Genomic DNA, 16,553 nt, shown 5'->3' with positions numbered 1-16,553 from the left:
AAAAATCGGGATCTCCCAACTCTGGATTCACAAGCAGTCCCAGCCAGAGTGAACTGGGGCTTTTCTCCTCTTCTCTAGAAACCTCGCAGCGCTGGTGGGAGAGCAAAGTGAGGATGTGTGTGAAGTGCTCAGGGCCGCGGCCCAGCACATCAGAAGCGCCCAAAAGTGTGAATGTACCCTCCAACAGAGGGCTGGCTGGCGCTCTATTAGGCTCCTAAAAAAGCCTCACATTTTCTTTGTTACTAAACAAGGGAAGCCTGTGATGACCTCAGGAGAGAGTATTTAGAAAAAGAGCATGAGCTTCTCTGAAGCAGAAGTTCTGAACAGTTTATCTGTGTGGCTGGCACCACATAAAGCATTCGCCAGAAAGTTAACTGCTGAAAAGAAGCATTTAAAAGCAGGCCCTTAAAATAAATTTACAAAGTTCAAAAAGAGTTCATTTCACAAGACATTAAATTTCGATTCCAAACATTACAGAACTAGCATATCCATGTACAAAAGTCATGCACAACGTACACAAATACAAACACGAACAAAGAAAACTGGGAAAAAAGCAGATTCAAATGGCTGGTGTTCGTGTTTTCTTCCACATATCTATGGGAAAGAAATAACCAGAAAATTCAGTGTTTGAAGTAGACCTAAGGTTGTAAAATTAAATGTGGTCATGGTGAAAGATGCCGCTATAAACATACCTTTTCAGAGGTGGAACACAAAACTCAAATGCTATATAAATACTTATTATATGCATAGGCTATTCCCAGAAGGATACACGAGAAACTGAGTGATTGTCTCTGGATATATGGAAACTGGATAGGAGACACAATTACTTTTCACAAAATACCCTTTTAGAATTTATCATGTACAGCTATTTCAAAATACATTTAAAATTTTTATTTCTATTGGTAAAGATAATCATTTTTAGCAATATTAATTTTCTAGGAAAGAAAGAATAACCTATTTCAGGCATTCGAGTGTTTCTTAAAGACACTATTTTAACATCCATGGAGAGTGCCAAAGGTCACAGTCACAGTTAGTAAAGCACAGAAGAGCTAAAACTGGGCTTTTTGGAGTCAGACAGAATGGGTTCAAATCCCGACACCACCACTTGCTAGCTCTGGGACCTCAGGCAAGTTTCCTAATCTGGTAAATTAGATTCTTTCTTCATCTATAAAGAAGAAATAACCACAAGGCCATCATGAGAAATAAGCACACTAAATCCAAGACAGAATGCCTAAACACAGATTGGCATACAATAAGCATTTAATTGTTTCTTTGACAGCCAGGCCTGGGTAGCAAGTAGATGAGTGATCCAAGTTGCGTTTAGGGCTGAACCCTCTTTGACATAATGGAAAACTTGACCATATTCAATTCGCTGTGACCTGAGCTGCCTGAGCCCTGAGTGGGTGTCAATAAACACTGATTGATTGATTTAGGATGTCAGTAAAAACGGAAAGGCTGGATTACTTATCCAGATGTTGGCAATTGTTCTTCCCGAGAGACTAACAGCACGTCCAGTCTTCAAGAAACCATCACTGAGGTTAAATTCTCTCCACTTAAAAAACAGTAATTCCATTGACTTTCTCCAATTAAATATACCAGCAAAGTAAGGGAAACTCAGTAAGGAGGGAGAATTCCCACAGTGATTCCTTCCTAGATGCCACCTTAACCCAAGGCAGTCTGTGGTTTTTCTGAGACTTGGGAGGCTGCATTATTTCAAGACAGGACGGCATAAGACATTTAGGATTAGATAACCCTCCCCAAACCCCAATAATTACAACAGCCAGGTACACACTAAATCTCCAGTTAACCCCCAAACACAAAACAGTATCACAGCTCTGCTGTGACCTAAACTTTCCTCCAGCTCTGCAACTACAAAAGTCCGTTCTTCTACTCCCCGACAGGCGGTCCATCTGCAAAATGGAGATGATAATGCCTAACACTAACTCGATACAGATGTAAATGAGAATGTGTTCAGAATTTTGAGCAACTTGGAAAATAAGTGACGGATTACTGAAGATGATTTTGGCTGCCTCGGATGCCAACTTTTAGGGACAAATAAACCATCTCCTCCCTCCAAATGCTGGATTTTGTGAGCCTGCTCCAAAGCTCCAAATCCCAAACAGGGAAGGGGACGGATGGGTGTGTACACATACTGTGCAGCAAGGGCAAAGAGGTTTCACCTACCTCAACCGTGCTTAAGGTTTAAGTTGCTTATGTGATTCCAGGCAGGCCCTCAAGTCAGGGGGGAAAAAAAAAGGTGCCCAGTGAGGGTTGTCGGGTATATATATTAGGAAAAAAAGTTGTAAAAGGGAGGTTCGACCATTTATAAGGCCTTCCTTTATTTCTCTTTCATTTTAAAAAGTAAAACATTACAACTTCATGGCACTATAGCAAAAATTCTACTTGTTCTAAAATGAGTTTTACGTTTCTATTCCTATTTTAAGTCCTAAGTGAAAAGGACAGAAAAAGGACAGCAAGATTATATCTGGGATGATCAGTCCCTAAGTCAGATCGATTTCGTCCACTGGAAGCAACAAAATGAAAACAACCGAGCACCATCCGCACTTCATTCCCCCCCACCCGTTGTAAGGGGTACAGAGAAGGGAAGTCAACAGGAAAGAAGAACACAGGGGTGAGAGAAGCCAAGTAGAATGCAAAGAAGGCAAAAGTAAGTTGCCTGGCTCTGCGCTTCACGGAGGGAACCTAACATGAGCTTCCCCTCCCCCGCCAAGGACTCTGGACTCATTCACAACGCCTTCCTAAAATCTGCAATTTCGCTTCCTCCCCGCCAACCCGAAAAGGGAGAATTCCTAAGACCTCTTCGTGGTCTGCAGATAACACTGGGTTGGGGTTGTGAGCGTGGGGTGTGGGGTAGAAAGATCGCTTGAAATTTTGTATCCATAAATGGTAGAGCCGTGTTCCTTTGTACACGATCCTTAATGAAAATCACATGTTTCACAAACACGGGTAGACCTTTTTTGACACATAATTCCCAATTAACGGTAGAAATTCCACAGCGAGGGCTCACAAGGCCGTTCGGGCCTCTAGAGTTCGCTTTCTCCAACTTTCTCGGGGAGAGCCGCGCGGCTGGCGGCCCGGCGACGTCGCCATCCCGGTCCCGGCGCGGGCTCTCCCGGGGTTAGGGCGCGAGGACGGGAGCCCCGCGCCCTCCCGCTCGGCCCGCAGCGCCCAGGCGCGGTCGCAGGAAAGAGAGAAAGAGCGAGAGAGGGAGGGAGAGAAAGGGAAAGGGAAGGGAGGGCCGAGGAGGGAGAGGAGGGAGCGCGCGCGGGCGGGTGCGGCCCGGGAGGGCCCGGCCGGTGCCCCGCGGCCGCCCTGACCCGCTCGGCGCCGGCCGGCGCTTACCTTCCAGGTAACAGCTGGAGGACGACGAGAGACCCTTCTTGGATTTGCAGCCCACCAACTTCAAGCAGATCTCCAACATTTTCGCGTGCCGGCGGCCTAGCGGCCGGCCCCGCCCGGCTCGCTGCGCCGCGCGCTCAGGCCCGGCGCGCCCGGCTGGCCCCGCGCGCCCTCCCGCGCCCCGGCGGCCCCGCCACGCCGCCTCGCCAACGCCCCGCGCGCCCGCCCATGGCCGCGGCGGCTGCGTCTCGGTCTCCGCTCCGGACGCTCCCGTTAACAAAGGGCCCGGAGTCCGGCCCGCGAGGCCCGCCCCCGCCGCTGCCGCCGCCGCCTTAACCCTCTCCGCGCCGCGCCGGCCAGGCGGCCGCCCCGCTCTTCCCGGCGATCGCAGGCCCACCCCGGCCCTGGCCCTCTGCGGGGTTCCCAAACCAACCCGGGGCCGGCTTCTAAGTCAATAGGGGGGCTGTTTTGAGGTGCAGCGTCTAGTGGTTCTCAACGTGGCTAAGTCCTAACGACCCAAGAAAGACCCGGGCTACTGGGGCTGCCAGGAGCGCAGGCCTGCTCAGCACCACCTTTGGAACCTCGAGTATCCCTCTGGCGAGATGCCCCCAACCTGCACTGCTTACAGTGGAACAACGCTGGTGCGCAGGGGCTCTGGTAAGCCCTGCGTCCCCAAAATTTTGGTGAATAATGCAAATTCCTTTGCAGTTAACAATACTGGTTTCATTTAAGTTCACTGAGTTTACAATGATTAAGGCTAACTCAGTGGTGGTGTAAAAGAATGAATAATCAGAGAGCTAGAACCCACATGACAACCCCCGAAGGTATGCAAGACCTTTGTCAAATCATACATTCATACAAGGAGGTGGCTGGAAACGGAAGAAGTTCAGTTCAAATTCAAACATAATTTCTGATTATAAGTAAAGGCAATCCAGCTTTCCCAGCAAGTACCCGTCAGAGGCAGGGCCCACTTCCCTGCTTTGCCTCATTTTCTTCACGAGGAAACTTTCGTCCTTGTTTGGTAAATGCCATGGGTACTATTATTTAAAACCCATTTCATTGCTGTATAGGGCTGAAATCTTTAGAACTCTGGTTAGGACTGACAATTTACATTATTATATATAAAATTACAATAATCACAATAGTGTATTACTTGGCATAAAGCCAGAAATCTAGATCGGTGGGAAATAACAGGGAACCCAATCACACCAAATCATTTAATAAAAATCAGATATATTTCAGTAACAATAAGAAAAGGAATTTATTTAATAAATATTTATTTAACAAAGAGTGTCAGATAACCACAGCAGAAAAATTACTGTAGCTCACATCTTAGAACACACTTATAACGAGAGAGAATAGGTACTGAGACCTTACTGTGTGTCAGACACTTATGAGAAACCTGTTCCATTCACTGCAACACCGCATTTGCACAATGATCCTGCGAGGAAAAGAGAATCAGTATCCCAATTCTTCAGGTTAAAACCTGACAGAGAAGTCACGCGACCTGCCCAAGGCACCTTAGTTGGAAACCAACCCTGCTTTGCCCAGTTCCAAGGATCAGGCTCCTGACCAGTGCATGACACAGCCTCTCCCATCAATAGTAAGTTCCAAGTAGATTAAAACCTTGGATTTCTGGGGATGCCCGGGTGGCTCAGTTGTTAAGCGTCTGCCTTCAGCTCAGGTCATGATCCCAGGGTCCTGTGATGGAGCCCTGCATCAGGCTCCCTGCTTCTCCCACTCCCCCTGCTTGTGTTCCCTCTCTTGCTGTCTCTGTCTCTCTGTCAAATAAATAAATAAAATCTTTATAAATAAATAAATAAAACCTTGGATTTCCGTATCTTCAGTTAAATAGCTAACATCGTGTATTTCAGAGGAAGGGCTGGTTAAGAGACCCTGTCTGCGAGTGGTCACCCCCGGAAGGCAAAGCTGGACTCGTGTGTATACCTCCCAGCCTGTCCTATAACAACAGAAATCTGGGTACCTTGGAGTGGCTAAGTAACAAGATCTTCATATAGGTCTGCCAAATACAGCACATAAAAATTCACAATTGGACTGGATGGGACCAGTGTACATCACAGGGGCTCTCAGCCACGGCATCCTCAGCTCTTCGAGGGTGTCCTACCAAATTCTGATCAATGTACAAAATGTGTCTGTCCTGCAGCTGAGTGGCCCTAGGTCTGGCTAGGGCTGTGGTACCAGCTCAGGGCTCATGAGCCCCTAAGAACGTGCGGTCCAGGAAGTAGGGACGCAGTGCGGTCCAGGAAGTAGGGACGCAGTTCCCACCACGTGGAGACACAAAGTGACAAGTGCACCAACTTTGGATGCTGTCTAGGTTCTGGGAGGCATTGTCGTTCTGCTAGAGAGCCCACAGGTAGAGACTGCTGACTTGTTTAGTGTTGTCTTAAAAACTTTCAAACTCCATGTATAAAGCCAAAAATAAAATTCAAAGGGTGCCACCAGTACAAACTGAAAAATACAGTATATCTGTTTTAGTGCCATTCTGGAAAGTTCAAGGGCTTTGGACCAAGCTACAATAAAGTCCATCATTGATACAGCAATACAGATGTAAAGAACTATATCTAAATTGGCAGTTTAATGCTAAGAATTATATACTAATAGGGATTTTTCTGGTTCTAACCATATTCTTGAATACTATCAGTTAATACAGGCCCAGATATTTGTTTGCATGTCTTGTATTCTATTGGATGTAAGTTTATTTTAAAAAGCTAATGACTATTACTAATATTCTCTTCTTGAGTCTACAATGACTTTATCCTCTTAAGTCCTCTTAAAATGAGTAATGCTTATAAACTGTGTCCAAATCTTTTAAATTTTAGTTATAAAACCATGCATCAACAGGCCTGGCAAAACATGGAATTAGCAACAACAAATACTGAAAATTTTGCCAAACTGTACAGTACCATATCAAACTGTTCTTTCCAGATCCAGCTTTTGATGGTTTTGAAACTCATTTGCAAGATACAAAAAGCACTGTTACAAGTAAATAAAGGAGAGCCTCCATCTTTTTGCTAGAATGAAAAAAGGCCCAAGAAAGCTGCCCCTTAAGCAACCTTAAACCCATAGGCATTAACTTAAACAAGCAAAGAAATGAAAAAGACTGTGAACTAACTTGTTTGTTCTGTTGCATTCAGTTTGGGAAAGAAGCAGGTGTTTAATATGCGCCTGATATGTGCCAGGCACAAGGTCACAACAATTCCATTTCACGGGTACGAAAACTTGAGAGGGCGGGGAGAGAGTTCTAAGTTCACACAGCCTGAAAGCAGTATGGTCCAAAGCCCCTGACCTTTCCAAAATGGCACATAATTTTCAATTTAAGTGGAAAGATACTATGAGCAAAGCTAGAGGATGAAATAAAAATCATTAACTGTTGGGAAAAATGTTTTAAGAGAAAACAATTCAGAGAATTAGAACTATTTAAAAAAATATTTTAAAATGTATTCAAAAAGAATGAATTTAGGGCCTTAATTAAAGTATGTGATCTGAGCCATAGTTCTGAAAGTATAGTTCATGGACTTTTTAGAAAAATTTTATCTACTTGTTTGAGGGGAGGGGGGCGAGAGAGCAAGCGCACACGCGAGAGAGCAAGGGGCAGAGGGAGAGAGAGAACTCCAAGCAGAGCGCGGAGCCAGAGGTGAGGCTGGACCTCCCAGGTGCGCCTGTGGATAACCTATTTGGAATCACCTGGGACACTCTCTTAAAAGGCACACTCGTGGGGGTGCCTGGGTGGCTTAGTCAGTTAAGTGTCTGACTCTTGGTTTCAGCTCAGTCATGATTTCAGGGTCACGGAATTGAGCCCCCGCTTCATGCTCCCCACTGGGCTGGAGCCTGCTTGGGATTCTCTCCCTCTCCCTTCCACTCTGCCCCTCCCCGAGCGCACACAGGCATGAGCGCCCGCTCTCTCTCTCTCTCTCCCTCTCAAATAAATAAATACATAAATCTTTACCCAGAAATAAATAAATAAAATAAAATGCAGACTCCTGGTTTCTACTCTAGCCTTTAGAATCAGAATACACGGAATGGGCTCCATCTTAACAAGTTCCCCAGAGGATCTGTGTGTATACCTAAGGTTGAAAACCACACGTTTTGGGGGCGCCTGGGTGGCTCAGTGGATTAAGCCGCTGCCTTCGGCTCAGGTCATGATCTCAGGGTCCTGGGATCGGGTCCCGCATCGAGCTCTCTGCTCGGCAGGGAGCCTGCTTCCCTCTCTCTCTCTCTGGCTGCCTCTCTGTCTACTTGTGATTTCTCTCTGTCAAATAAATAAATCTTAAAAAAAAAAAAAAAAGAAAACCACACGTTTTTGAGAAGCGTTGCTTCTTATTTTCACCAGGAATAGGACAAACAGGAATGGGTATTTCTAAAATTTTTTCCCTTTAAAGGCAATTTTTTCTTTATATCTTTTTAAAGATTTTATTTATTTGAGAGAGAGAGTGAGCAAGCACGAGCAGGGAAAGGGCAGAGGGAGAGGGTGAAGCAGACTCCCCACAGAGCAGGGAGCCGCACAATGGGCTCGATCCCAGGACCCTGGGATCCTGACCTAAACTGAAAGCTTAACTGAGCCACCCAGGTGTGCCCCTAAAGGCAGTATGTTTAATTCTAGAACAAATTACCAAAAGAGGATGCTTCTCTTATGATTTTAGGCTAAAGGCAATTTTTTTTTAAAGTTTGGAGTTCAGTCCTATTTAAAAGGGGGAGCTGAAGTGGGTTAAGGGAGAGAGGCAGGAAGCCTGCCACGTGGCCTGGTTTGGGACCCCCCCAGGACCAAATGATCCCAAATGTGACTGACCCCTCCACTATTTCCACCCCAGCCAATAACTCTGGGGTGGAGGGTGTGGAGAGCAAACATCTTGAGGCACGTACACGCTGTTTCACGTGCACCTGCCAAAAACCCCACTTGCTCTGACTCTGCAAACACTCTCCAGTGACAGCCCACTGGCTTCTCTGGCTCTGCGTGTCCAGCGTGTGTCCAAATGAAGGGAAGGAGGCTCAGAACAGCCTATCAGTCACATCCATTCTGGCCACTGTATAAGGACACTCATGTATCTCTTTGTCTCGTAACTTTTCGGGAAGATTGAACGACCTGGGGGTTGAGTGTCACAAAGGCCTGCTGACTCTGGACTGGGGAGGCCCCGCCGCGGAGGCTGGGTGAGCTATGTCTCGCAGCCTGGCTCTCAACAGCACCTCTGCCACCCGCTGCGGTGGCCTGGGCAAGTGACTTCACCTCCCAGAGCCTCCGCTGTCTCAGCTGTCACACTGGGGGGAGGCACTCTCTCACAGGGTTATGAAGATTAGGAACAACACATGGAAGGGGCTCCACAAACAGTAGCTATGGTTATTTCCAAAAGAGCCCTCTTACCAGGTCAGATGATGACCTGGGTTCCTGCCTAAGTCTTACTGGGACTAAGTCAAGAGCTAAAATTAACAAATGTGATATGTGAAAATGATTCCAGAAAGCACAGTCTGAGGGAGTGAAAGCAGTCTGGAGGTTTTCCAAGGGACAAGGAATCCATTTATTTTATTAGGGGAAAGAAACCCTAGCTATGGAGTAGGTCTAGCAACGACGATCGCAATGTCACGGAGTCCCACCTTTCGTCGGGCAGCCGGGGACTGCAACCACAGCTTGGTGGCAAATCACAGATTCCACACCCCACATCTTTAATGGGGGCCTGTTTCAGGCCCAGGACCTGACAAGCTAGCAGCACAGAGGACTGTCTTTCAGGTAACACTGACTGTTTTGTTAGTTCCCTTGGTACTTCCAGAGACACAGTTCTCAGCTGGAGGCCAAACCTGAACTGTCTTCCAGTAAAACTACTTTCTAGAAAAATCTCATTATCGTAAGACTCCACTACATGTTTATAATTAACAAGTCAAATGTAACTATTAAACTAACTTTTCTCTAAGAGGAAGCTGATTTATTATTGGTATGCCCATTTTGTTCTTTATTAATTTTAATTTTTGTCTTATACCAAGGTTAAAAATCAAATAGTACTCGAGTTGTGTAATAAACACAGCAGTCCCTGACGCCATTCCCGAGCCTCCAGCTCGAGGCAGGCAGCCTCCTTCAGATTTCTAATTAATATTCTCATGTTGTTGTTTCTGGATTCGTCAGCTTTCCACATTATGTATTAACTTATTACAATAGTATCCCAACATCCCTAAACAGTAAAATCATAATTTTGGGTTAAGTCAATGGTCAGTGTTTACATTGCTGTGATTATGTAAATATTGTTCACTGTTCTGTCAATAATATACTATGCATCTTTCCTTTATTTATCTTGGAGATACTAATTGCCTTGATTTTTTTCATTTGGTTAATCTTCTACACATCTATTATTATTACCCCCCAAATATTTCAAAGATCCATCAAACACCTAGTAGTATTTTTTCCAAATACTAAAACACTTAAAATATTCCCAGTTCTATTTATTTTTATTTTTTAAAACATTTTATTTATTCATTTATTTGGGAGAGAGAGTGTGTGTGCAAGGGGGGGAGAAGGAGAGGAAGAGGGACAAGCAGACTATGTGCTAAGCATGGAGCCCAATGTGGGGTTCGATCCTATGACCCCGACATCATGACCTGAACTGAAACCAAGAGTCATATGCTCCACCAGCTGAGCCACCCAGGTGCCCCCTCAGTTCTATTTACTGACTTCCATCCTCGTTTTGCTGGAATACATTGTCCAGTGGCTTCCTGAAAAAAAGAGGGGAGGGAGGGTACGTTCCAGAAGATGCCTTTCTTTTATCCTACTCTGACAGTTTGGGTGGGTATATAGAATTCTAGGTTAAAATTAATTTTTCCCAGTTAATTTTGAAGATGTTTTTTCACTAGCTTCTATTTTCTAGTATTGTTTAGAAATGCAATTCCACTCTGATTCTTGATCCTTTATATATGAAGCTCTTTTTCTCTTTGGAAGCTTTGGAGTATCTTCTAATACCCTTGGTGTTCTGAAATTTCACAATGACACAGCTGGGAATGAGTCTTTTATCATGTTGGCACTCAGGCGCTAAAACAATTCAAAGATTTAAGTCATTTAGCTCTGGAGAACACTCTGAGGTTTTCCCTGATGCTATCTCCTCAGTTTTCCTCTTATTTTCTTTTGGCTCTCTCCTTCCAGAATTCCTATCGGATGGATACTGAAGCCCTGGGACTGAGCTTCCAATTTTCTTATCCAATCTCTCTCACTGTCCACGTCTTTTCTTTATGTACTGCTTCCTGCAATAAGGTGTATTCTGAGTCTTCTGCTGAATTTTAAAATTTGGCTATAGTGTTCTCAATATTAAAGAGCTCATTATTATTCTGATGTTCTTGTTATTCTATTATTGTGATTATTTTTATTAACACTTGCTTGATGTTTGCAATATGTGTCTATGAGCACAGCAAAGGCTAATTCTTCTGGACTTTTCTTCTGTTTTCTGTATTGTTTTTATTTCAACCTTTTATCTGCTAGAGACTCTTCTCTAATATTTAGAGAAATCTCCTTGTCCATTCATCATAAATAAATGAGGGACTACATGGAGAGGCACAACAACTGGTGGACTTCAGTCAGGAAAGGCGGTGAGCTCACTTTTCCATCAAGAGAATCCCCAAATGTTGGTCTCTGTAGGGCTTTTTCTAGGGCCATTCACTTTTGTTTGTTTGTTTTTCCCAGAAAAGAAATTTTGCATCTCCTCTGTTAGGGCCCTGGCTGACAATTATTAGAAGAGTGTGGAGAATCTCACTATTCAGTAGGCAGTCTTTAAAAAAAAATCTGCTCAGGGCACCTGGCTGGCTCAGTAGGTAGAGCACACTTGACTCTTGATCTTGGGGTGAGTTCAAGCCCTCTGCTGAGTGCAGAGCTTACTTTAAAACAAAACAACTCAGGGCGCCTGGGTGGCTCAGTTGGTTAATGTCTGCCTTTGGCTCAGGTCGAACCCCCCCCCCTCATCAGGCTTCCAGCTCAGCAAGGACTCTATTTCTTTCTCTCCCTCGGAGTCTGCTTCTCCTTCTCTCCCTCTGACTCCTCCTACCGTTCATTCTCTCTCTGTCAAATAAACAAATAAAATCTTAAAAGAAAAAAACTCTTCTTTTGCTCATTCCACTGCTTTCAGCCCCTCGGCTTCTTTGTATCCATGGTGGGGGGAACACCCCTGAGTGGAGCCTCCACAGACCACTTACTTTGTCACTGTGCCCCTTCCAGCCTGGACCAGGAGGGAAGGGGAGGTGCTCATCTGCTGGACGGAGTTGGGGAGCAGCGTGAACCTAAACACTCCTTTTGCCGGCTTTCAATCGACCCCCTCGATTCAGTTACAGGCCTCACCACCCCCTGCTTCTGTAGTACTAACGCCTCTAACGTCCCTTTTCTTCTCAGGACCTTACAAGCACACACTAGCTCACGTCTAGTGTCTCCCTCAGAAGAGGTTAGGCTTCAACTTGCTTTTGACTGCCTTCCATTTTCAAAGATGTGTTCACCTTTCTTATCCTCTTATCCTTTTGCCTTTATGAATTTTCACTTAGGAAAAAATATCTTTATTATCATTTCAGTACCGCTTTGGGAGCAAATGGAGATAAAAAGAGGTCTTCCATGTTTAATCATCTTTCATCAGAATCTATTTCGCCTGTTTTAGAGACGAGACAACTGAGGCACCGACAGATTAAATAACTTGCACGGGGTCTCAGAGCAAGGTATGGCAGAGCCAGGAAAAGAACCCGGATCTCCAAACTCCCTTGTTAGATTTTTTTCCATTACATCACCCCCGCTAGGTAGGTACCCATAATCAAGAACTGACAGACCAGTTTCAGGACACCAGGCTGCAAAACTATTTTAAAATTTGTGGCACACTATAGGTCTCAAATCATAATACTGCTGCTGGTGAAGATACAACCAAATCCTGAATTCTTAAACCCAGTTAAGTTAGAAACAGATATACAATTAAACAAAAAATAGTTTGGGATAATTCATATTAAACACTAAATGCTTGAATTCAACTCAAAGAAGTTTCAAACATTTTTGTGAATTGTCTCTGTCCCTTTACTTTGGTTAACTTACAAAAGGAATGCCAAAGAATTTTATTTTAAATCCGTAAAACTCTTGTTTGTTTGCCTTTAACCTTAATATTGAATAAAGATTATAATATCTATAAAACAAATAAAACAATAGCAATGTTGCAACAATGAAAATGCTTCAGACTATCATCTGGAGAGTAAGGTACCCTGAAGGGCACTTAGGCAGAAACATTGATAAAGGAGCAAATAAGGAACAAAAACACCCAGCACTGGTTATTTATAAGCAAGACAGCTTTTACTTCCAGATGCTGCTTTTGGCTTTGATAGCTTTGCTCACTTTGACCTGGGAAACCAGTGGTTAATTTCCCCCTCTCTTTCTCTAAGACTGAAAGAATCTGGCCAGCAGTGAGCAGGCCTGGGAGATCACGTTACTTGGGGGTGGGGGAGGCAGGCAGCTGGAGGGAGTGTAGAGAGAAAGGCCAGTAGGGAAGGAAAACACGTCGTCTGAACCTCCCCACAGGGCAAGGCCCTGCAGGGATCAGGAGGTTTGCAGAAGGGCCGGTGTTTATCCAGGTTATCTCTGGGGTAGCTGACATGGGCTATGCAAGTATGGGCTCCTTCAGCATTAAGACCCTCTCAGCAGCCTAGAGCTGCGCCTGGGAAAGGCGAATTTCTCGATAATTGTTAGTGAGGATGAAAAACTGGAAATGAAACACTGGAGGAGTTTTATGTTTGTTTCTTCAAAACATTCAGCAGCAATTTGTTTTGTTGTCAAGGTTTTTGAACGCACATAAAGGACTAATGGGTCCAGAAGCTTTCCCCCCACACTTGTTAGAAATCACTGTTGTCCTTCGAAGAAGCAATGGCATCTCCAAATGAAATGGTACTGCTTCTTCCTCCTACAGCGTCAGATTCCGTGTATGAATCCAAAGCTACATATTAACCAGAGAAGAACAGCTACAGATAACACTGGAGAAATGACTCGACTCGTTAAGTGGCCCTGTGGTGATGTCAGGAGGAAAGAGTCACTTGAAAAAGAAAATGACAAAGAGTTCTGCTTCCAAAGTCCATAAACCGCCTGTCTGCCACCCTATTGACCAGCCGGTGCACAAGCTCTACATTCAATAAAGCAACTCCAAAATCGGATTTAACCACTAAGTTAATTTTCACAGTTTCTAAGCAATAATAATTCATCTTTTTTACTCTTTCAGCAGGAAGAGCATTCTGATGCTATTATAAAACAATAGTAAAAGTTAACTCCTGAAATAAGGTTTAGGCCAATAACTATACATATCAGCTAGACTTTCTCTGAGGAAAAACGAATGGGAATCCCACACAGACTAGTTACAGGAAGCCCCAGGCCAACAATGGTCCCTAACTTCTGTTCTCCTCTCTTTCCCTCTCCCCTTAAGTTTTAGACCTTAACCTTAGTTGTAGATGGACACATGGCTCCATAGTAAAGACTACATTTCCTAGTCTCTCTTGTACCTCAGCATTACCATGTCACTAAGTTTTAACCAAAGGTACGTGAGCAGAAATAATACACGCCTCTTTCTCTCTTTCTTTTTTTTCTTTAATTTATTTATTTGGCAGACAGAGATCACAAGTTGGCAGAGAGGCAGGCAGAGAGGAGGAGGAAGCAGGCTCCCCACTAAGCAGAGAGCCCGATGAGGAGCTCGCTCCCAGGACCCTGAGATCATGACCCGAGCCGAAGGCAGAGGCTTAACCCACTGAGTCACCCAGGTGCCCCTACATGCCTCTTTCTTAAAAGGAATGGGCAGCCCCCTTTCTACCAATCCCTGCACAAGAACAGGACAGCTGGCGTGGCCATTTGGAACTGAGGGAGAATCCACATTTTAAAGAGTAACAAGATGAAGGTATCTGACCCATATAGCCGGACTAGTAGTAGTAGTAGACCAGTAGCCAGGGCTGCTGCCAGCCTGCTGCAGCGGACGGAGATAAACACCAGCTTTGCCTAAAGCTGCCGGCATTCCGCATCTGTTAGAACAGCCACCTAGTCTTTGTCGTAATATTAAAATACCAGTTTTAACTCATAGAGATTAAGCATTTCTAAATCAATTATTTCTTTTCTTTATCTATCAAAAACTGTTAACTGGAAAGCAAGCATTAGAAACAGTCTCACAACCTTCAGAAAACGAGAACGTGTCTTACTTAAATAATCGACATAAAACACACAGCTCCATGTCCAACTCGTAATAAGCACTCAAATATCACATGTTAATTATTAGTACAGTTAGCGGCCCCCCACCCTTCCATAATCTCTGGTAAGGAAGATTAAAAAACTCCTCCGTTCTACCATATAGCTAATAAAGACCTTGTATCCAGAATACAGAGACTCTATCACTCAATAATAAGACAGTGTACCAACCAAATAAAAAAGAGGTAAAGGATTTTTAATTGATGTCAAGGAAGAAGAAATACAAATGGCCAATAAGCACATAAAAAGAAGCTCGGAATTGGGGCACCTGGGTGGCTCAATGGGTTAATAAGCCTCTGCCTTCGGCTGAGGTCGTGATCTCCAGGTCCTGGGATCGAGCTCCGCATCAGGCTCTCTGCTTGATGGGGAGTCTGCTCATCCCTCTCTCTCTCTGCCTGCCTCTCTGCCTACTTGTGATCTCTGTGTGTCAAATAAATAAATAAAATCTTAAAAAAAAAAAACGATGCTTGGTATCCCTGGTTCATTCAAGAAATGGAAATTAAAACCACAAAGAGGTACACTAAAATCAGACAGACAAAACCAAGTATTGGTGAGGATGTGGAGAAACCAGAGCCCTTGTACACTGTGGGTGGGAATGTAGAACCAAGGGCTGCTCTAGGGAAGAGCTTGGCAGTTTCTTAAGAAGTTCAACACAAACTTACAAGACCCAGCAGTTCTACTCCTAAGAATCTCCCCCAGAGAACTGAAGACACATATACACACAAAAACCTGTCCCTGAGTGTTCACAGCATCATTAGTCTTCATGGCCGAGAACTGGAAACCACGCAAATGTCCTTCAGTTGGTGGATGGATGAACAAAATGTGTGTCCAAAGACTAGAGGAATACGCAACAGTAAAAAGGAATGATGTGCTGTTACGTGTTGCAATATACTGCCTCAAAAACGTGCTGTGAAGTGGAAGAACCCCACCACAAAGACCATATAGCACATGATCCCATTTATAGGACATGTGCATATAGGACAATCTATGGAGATGGAGAGTCTTCGGCTCAGGTCATGATCTCAGGGTCCTCGAATTGAGCCCCGCATCGGGCTCTCTGCTCGGCGGGGAGCCTGCTTCCCTCTCTCTCTCTGCCTTCTTCTCTGCTTGCCTCTCTGCGTACTTGTGATCTCTCTGTCAAATAAATGAATAAAATCTTAAAAAAAAAAAAAAAAAAAAAAGAATATGGACAATGAGCTCTGGCTGCCTGGGATCAATTCCTAGTTTAACACCTCCAGAGCAAGCAAACCAGAAAGCCTTATTTAAAAAAAAAAAAAAAAAGGGGGCGCCTGGGTGGCTCAGTGGGTTAAAGCCTCTGCCTTCAGCTCAGGTCATGATCCCAGGGTCCTGGGATCGAGCCCCGCATCAGGCTCTCTGCTCAGCAGGGAGCCTGCTTCCCTTCCTCTCTCTCTGCCTGCTTCTCGGCCTACTTGTGATCTCTGTCCATCGAATAAATAAATAAAACCTTAAAAAAAAAAAAAAAAAAAAAAAAAAAAAAAACGAGTCCAGAGACCTGGTATTCAACTTCCTGCCAGTGAGCTGTATAAAGACAAGAAGAGTGGGGCTTATCAGTCTCTTGTACATGATCTCCTAAGAACTGAAGGTACCACTTAATTCCTCAGCTTCCCACTATATAGGTGACAAAACTGTCTTTAACTTTGTTCTATAGTTACACATCATGAAGAGAATGCTAGCTCTTAACTCTATCTAGAATTCGCATATCTGATTCCCAGTTCTCAAAAAGTCCCAGAGAGGAAATTCGACAATATTCAGTATCTATCGAAATTGCAAATATATTTATCAGCAATTCTATTTTGGGGATTTAACTCTACAGACTTACCTACACATACATACACAACTGAGAACGAGTTCACGCACACAAACACATCTTCACTGAAGCAAATGTCTATCACTAAGTTAAATAAACTCTAATCTTCATCTTCAAAATAGGGTACATTTGCATCTGGAC

At 44.3% G+C, this 16,553-nt stretch overlaps 1 protein-coding gene across 3 annotated transcripts in view; it reads right to left on the bottom strand.

The window, feature by feature from the left end:
• ABL1 (ABL proto-oncogene 1, non-receptor tyrosine kinase) overlaps nt 1–16,553 on the bottom strand; it is a 141,561-nt gene that overhangs the window by 51,092 nt on the left and 73,916 nt on the right. The window contains exon 1 of one of the 3 annotated variants that reach the window (XM_082695980.1): nt 3,364–3,607. The exons of the other annotated variants lie outside the window; for them this stretch is intronic. Coding sequence (XP_082552106.1) covers nt 3,364–3,442 — 79 coding nt within the window. The 5' untranslated portion in view covers nt 3,443–3,607. Of the gene's footprint in view, nt 1–3,363; nt 3,608–16,553 lie in introns of those variants that run through there. 3 annotated transcript variants of the gene reach the window in all.

Source organism: Mustela nivalis (genome assembly GCF_964662115.1).
Source record: "Mustela nivalis genome assembly, chromosome: 13".
Classification (NCBI taxonomy): domain Eukaryota; kingdom Metazoa; phylum Chordata; class Mammalia; order Carnivora; family Mustelidae; genus Mustela; species Mustela nivalis.
This window is presented reverse-complemented; position numbering and strand designations above follow the sequence as displayed.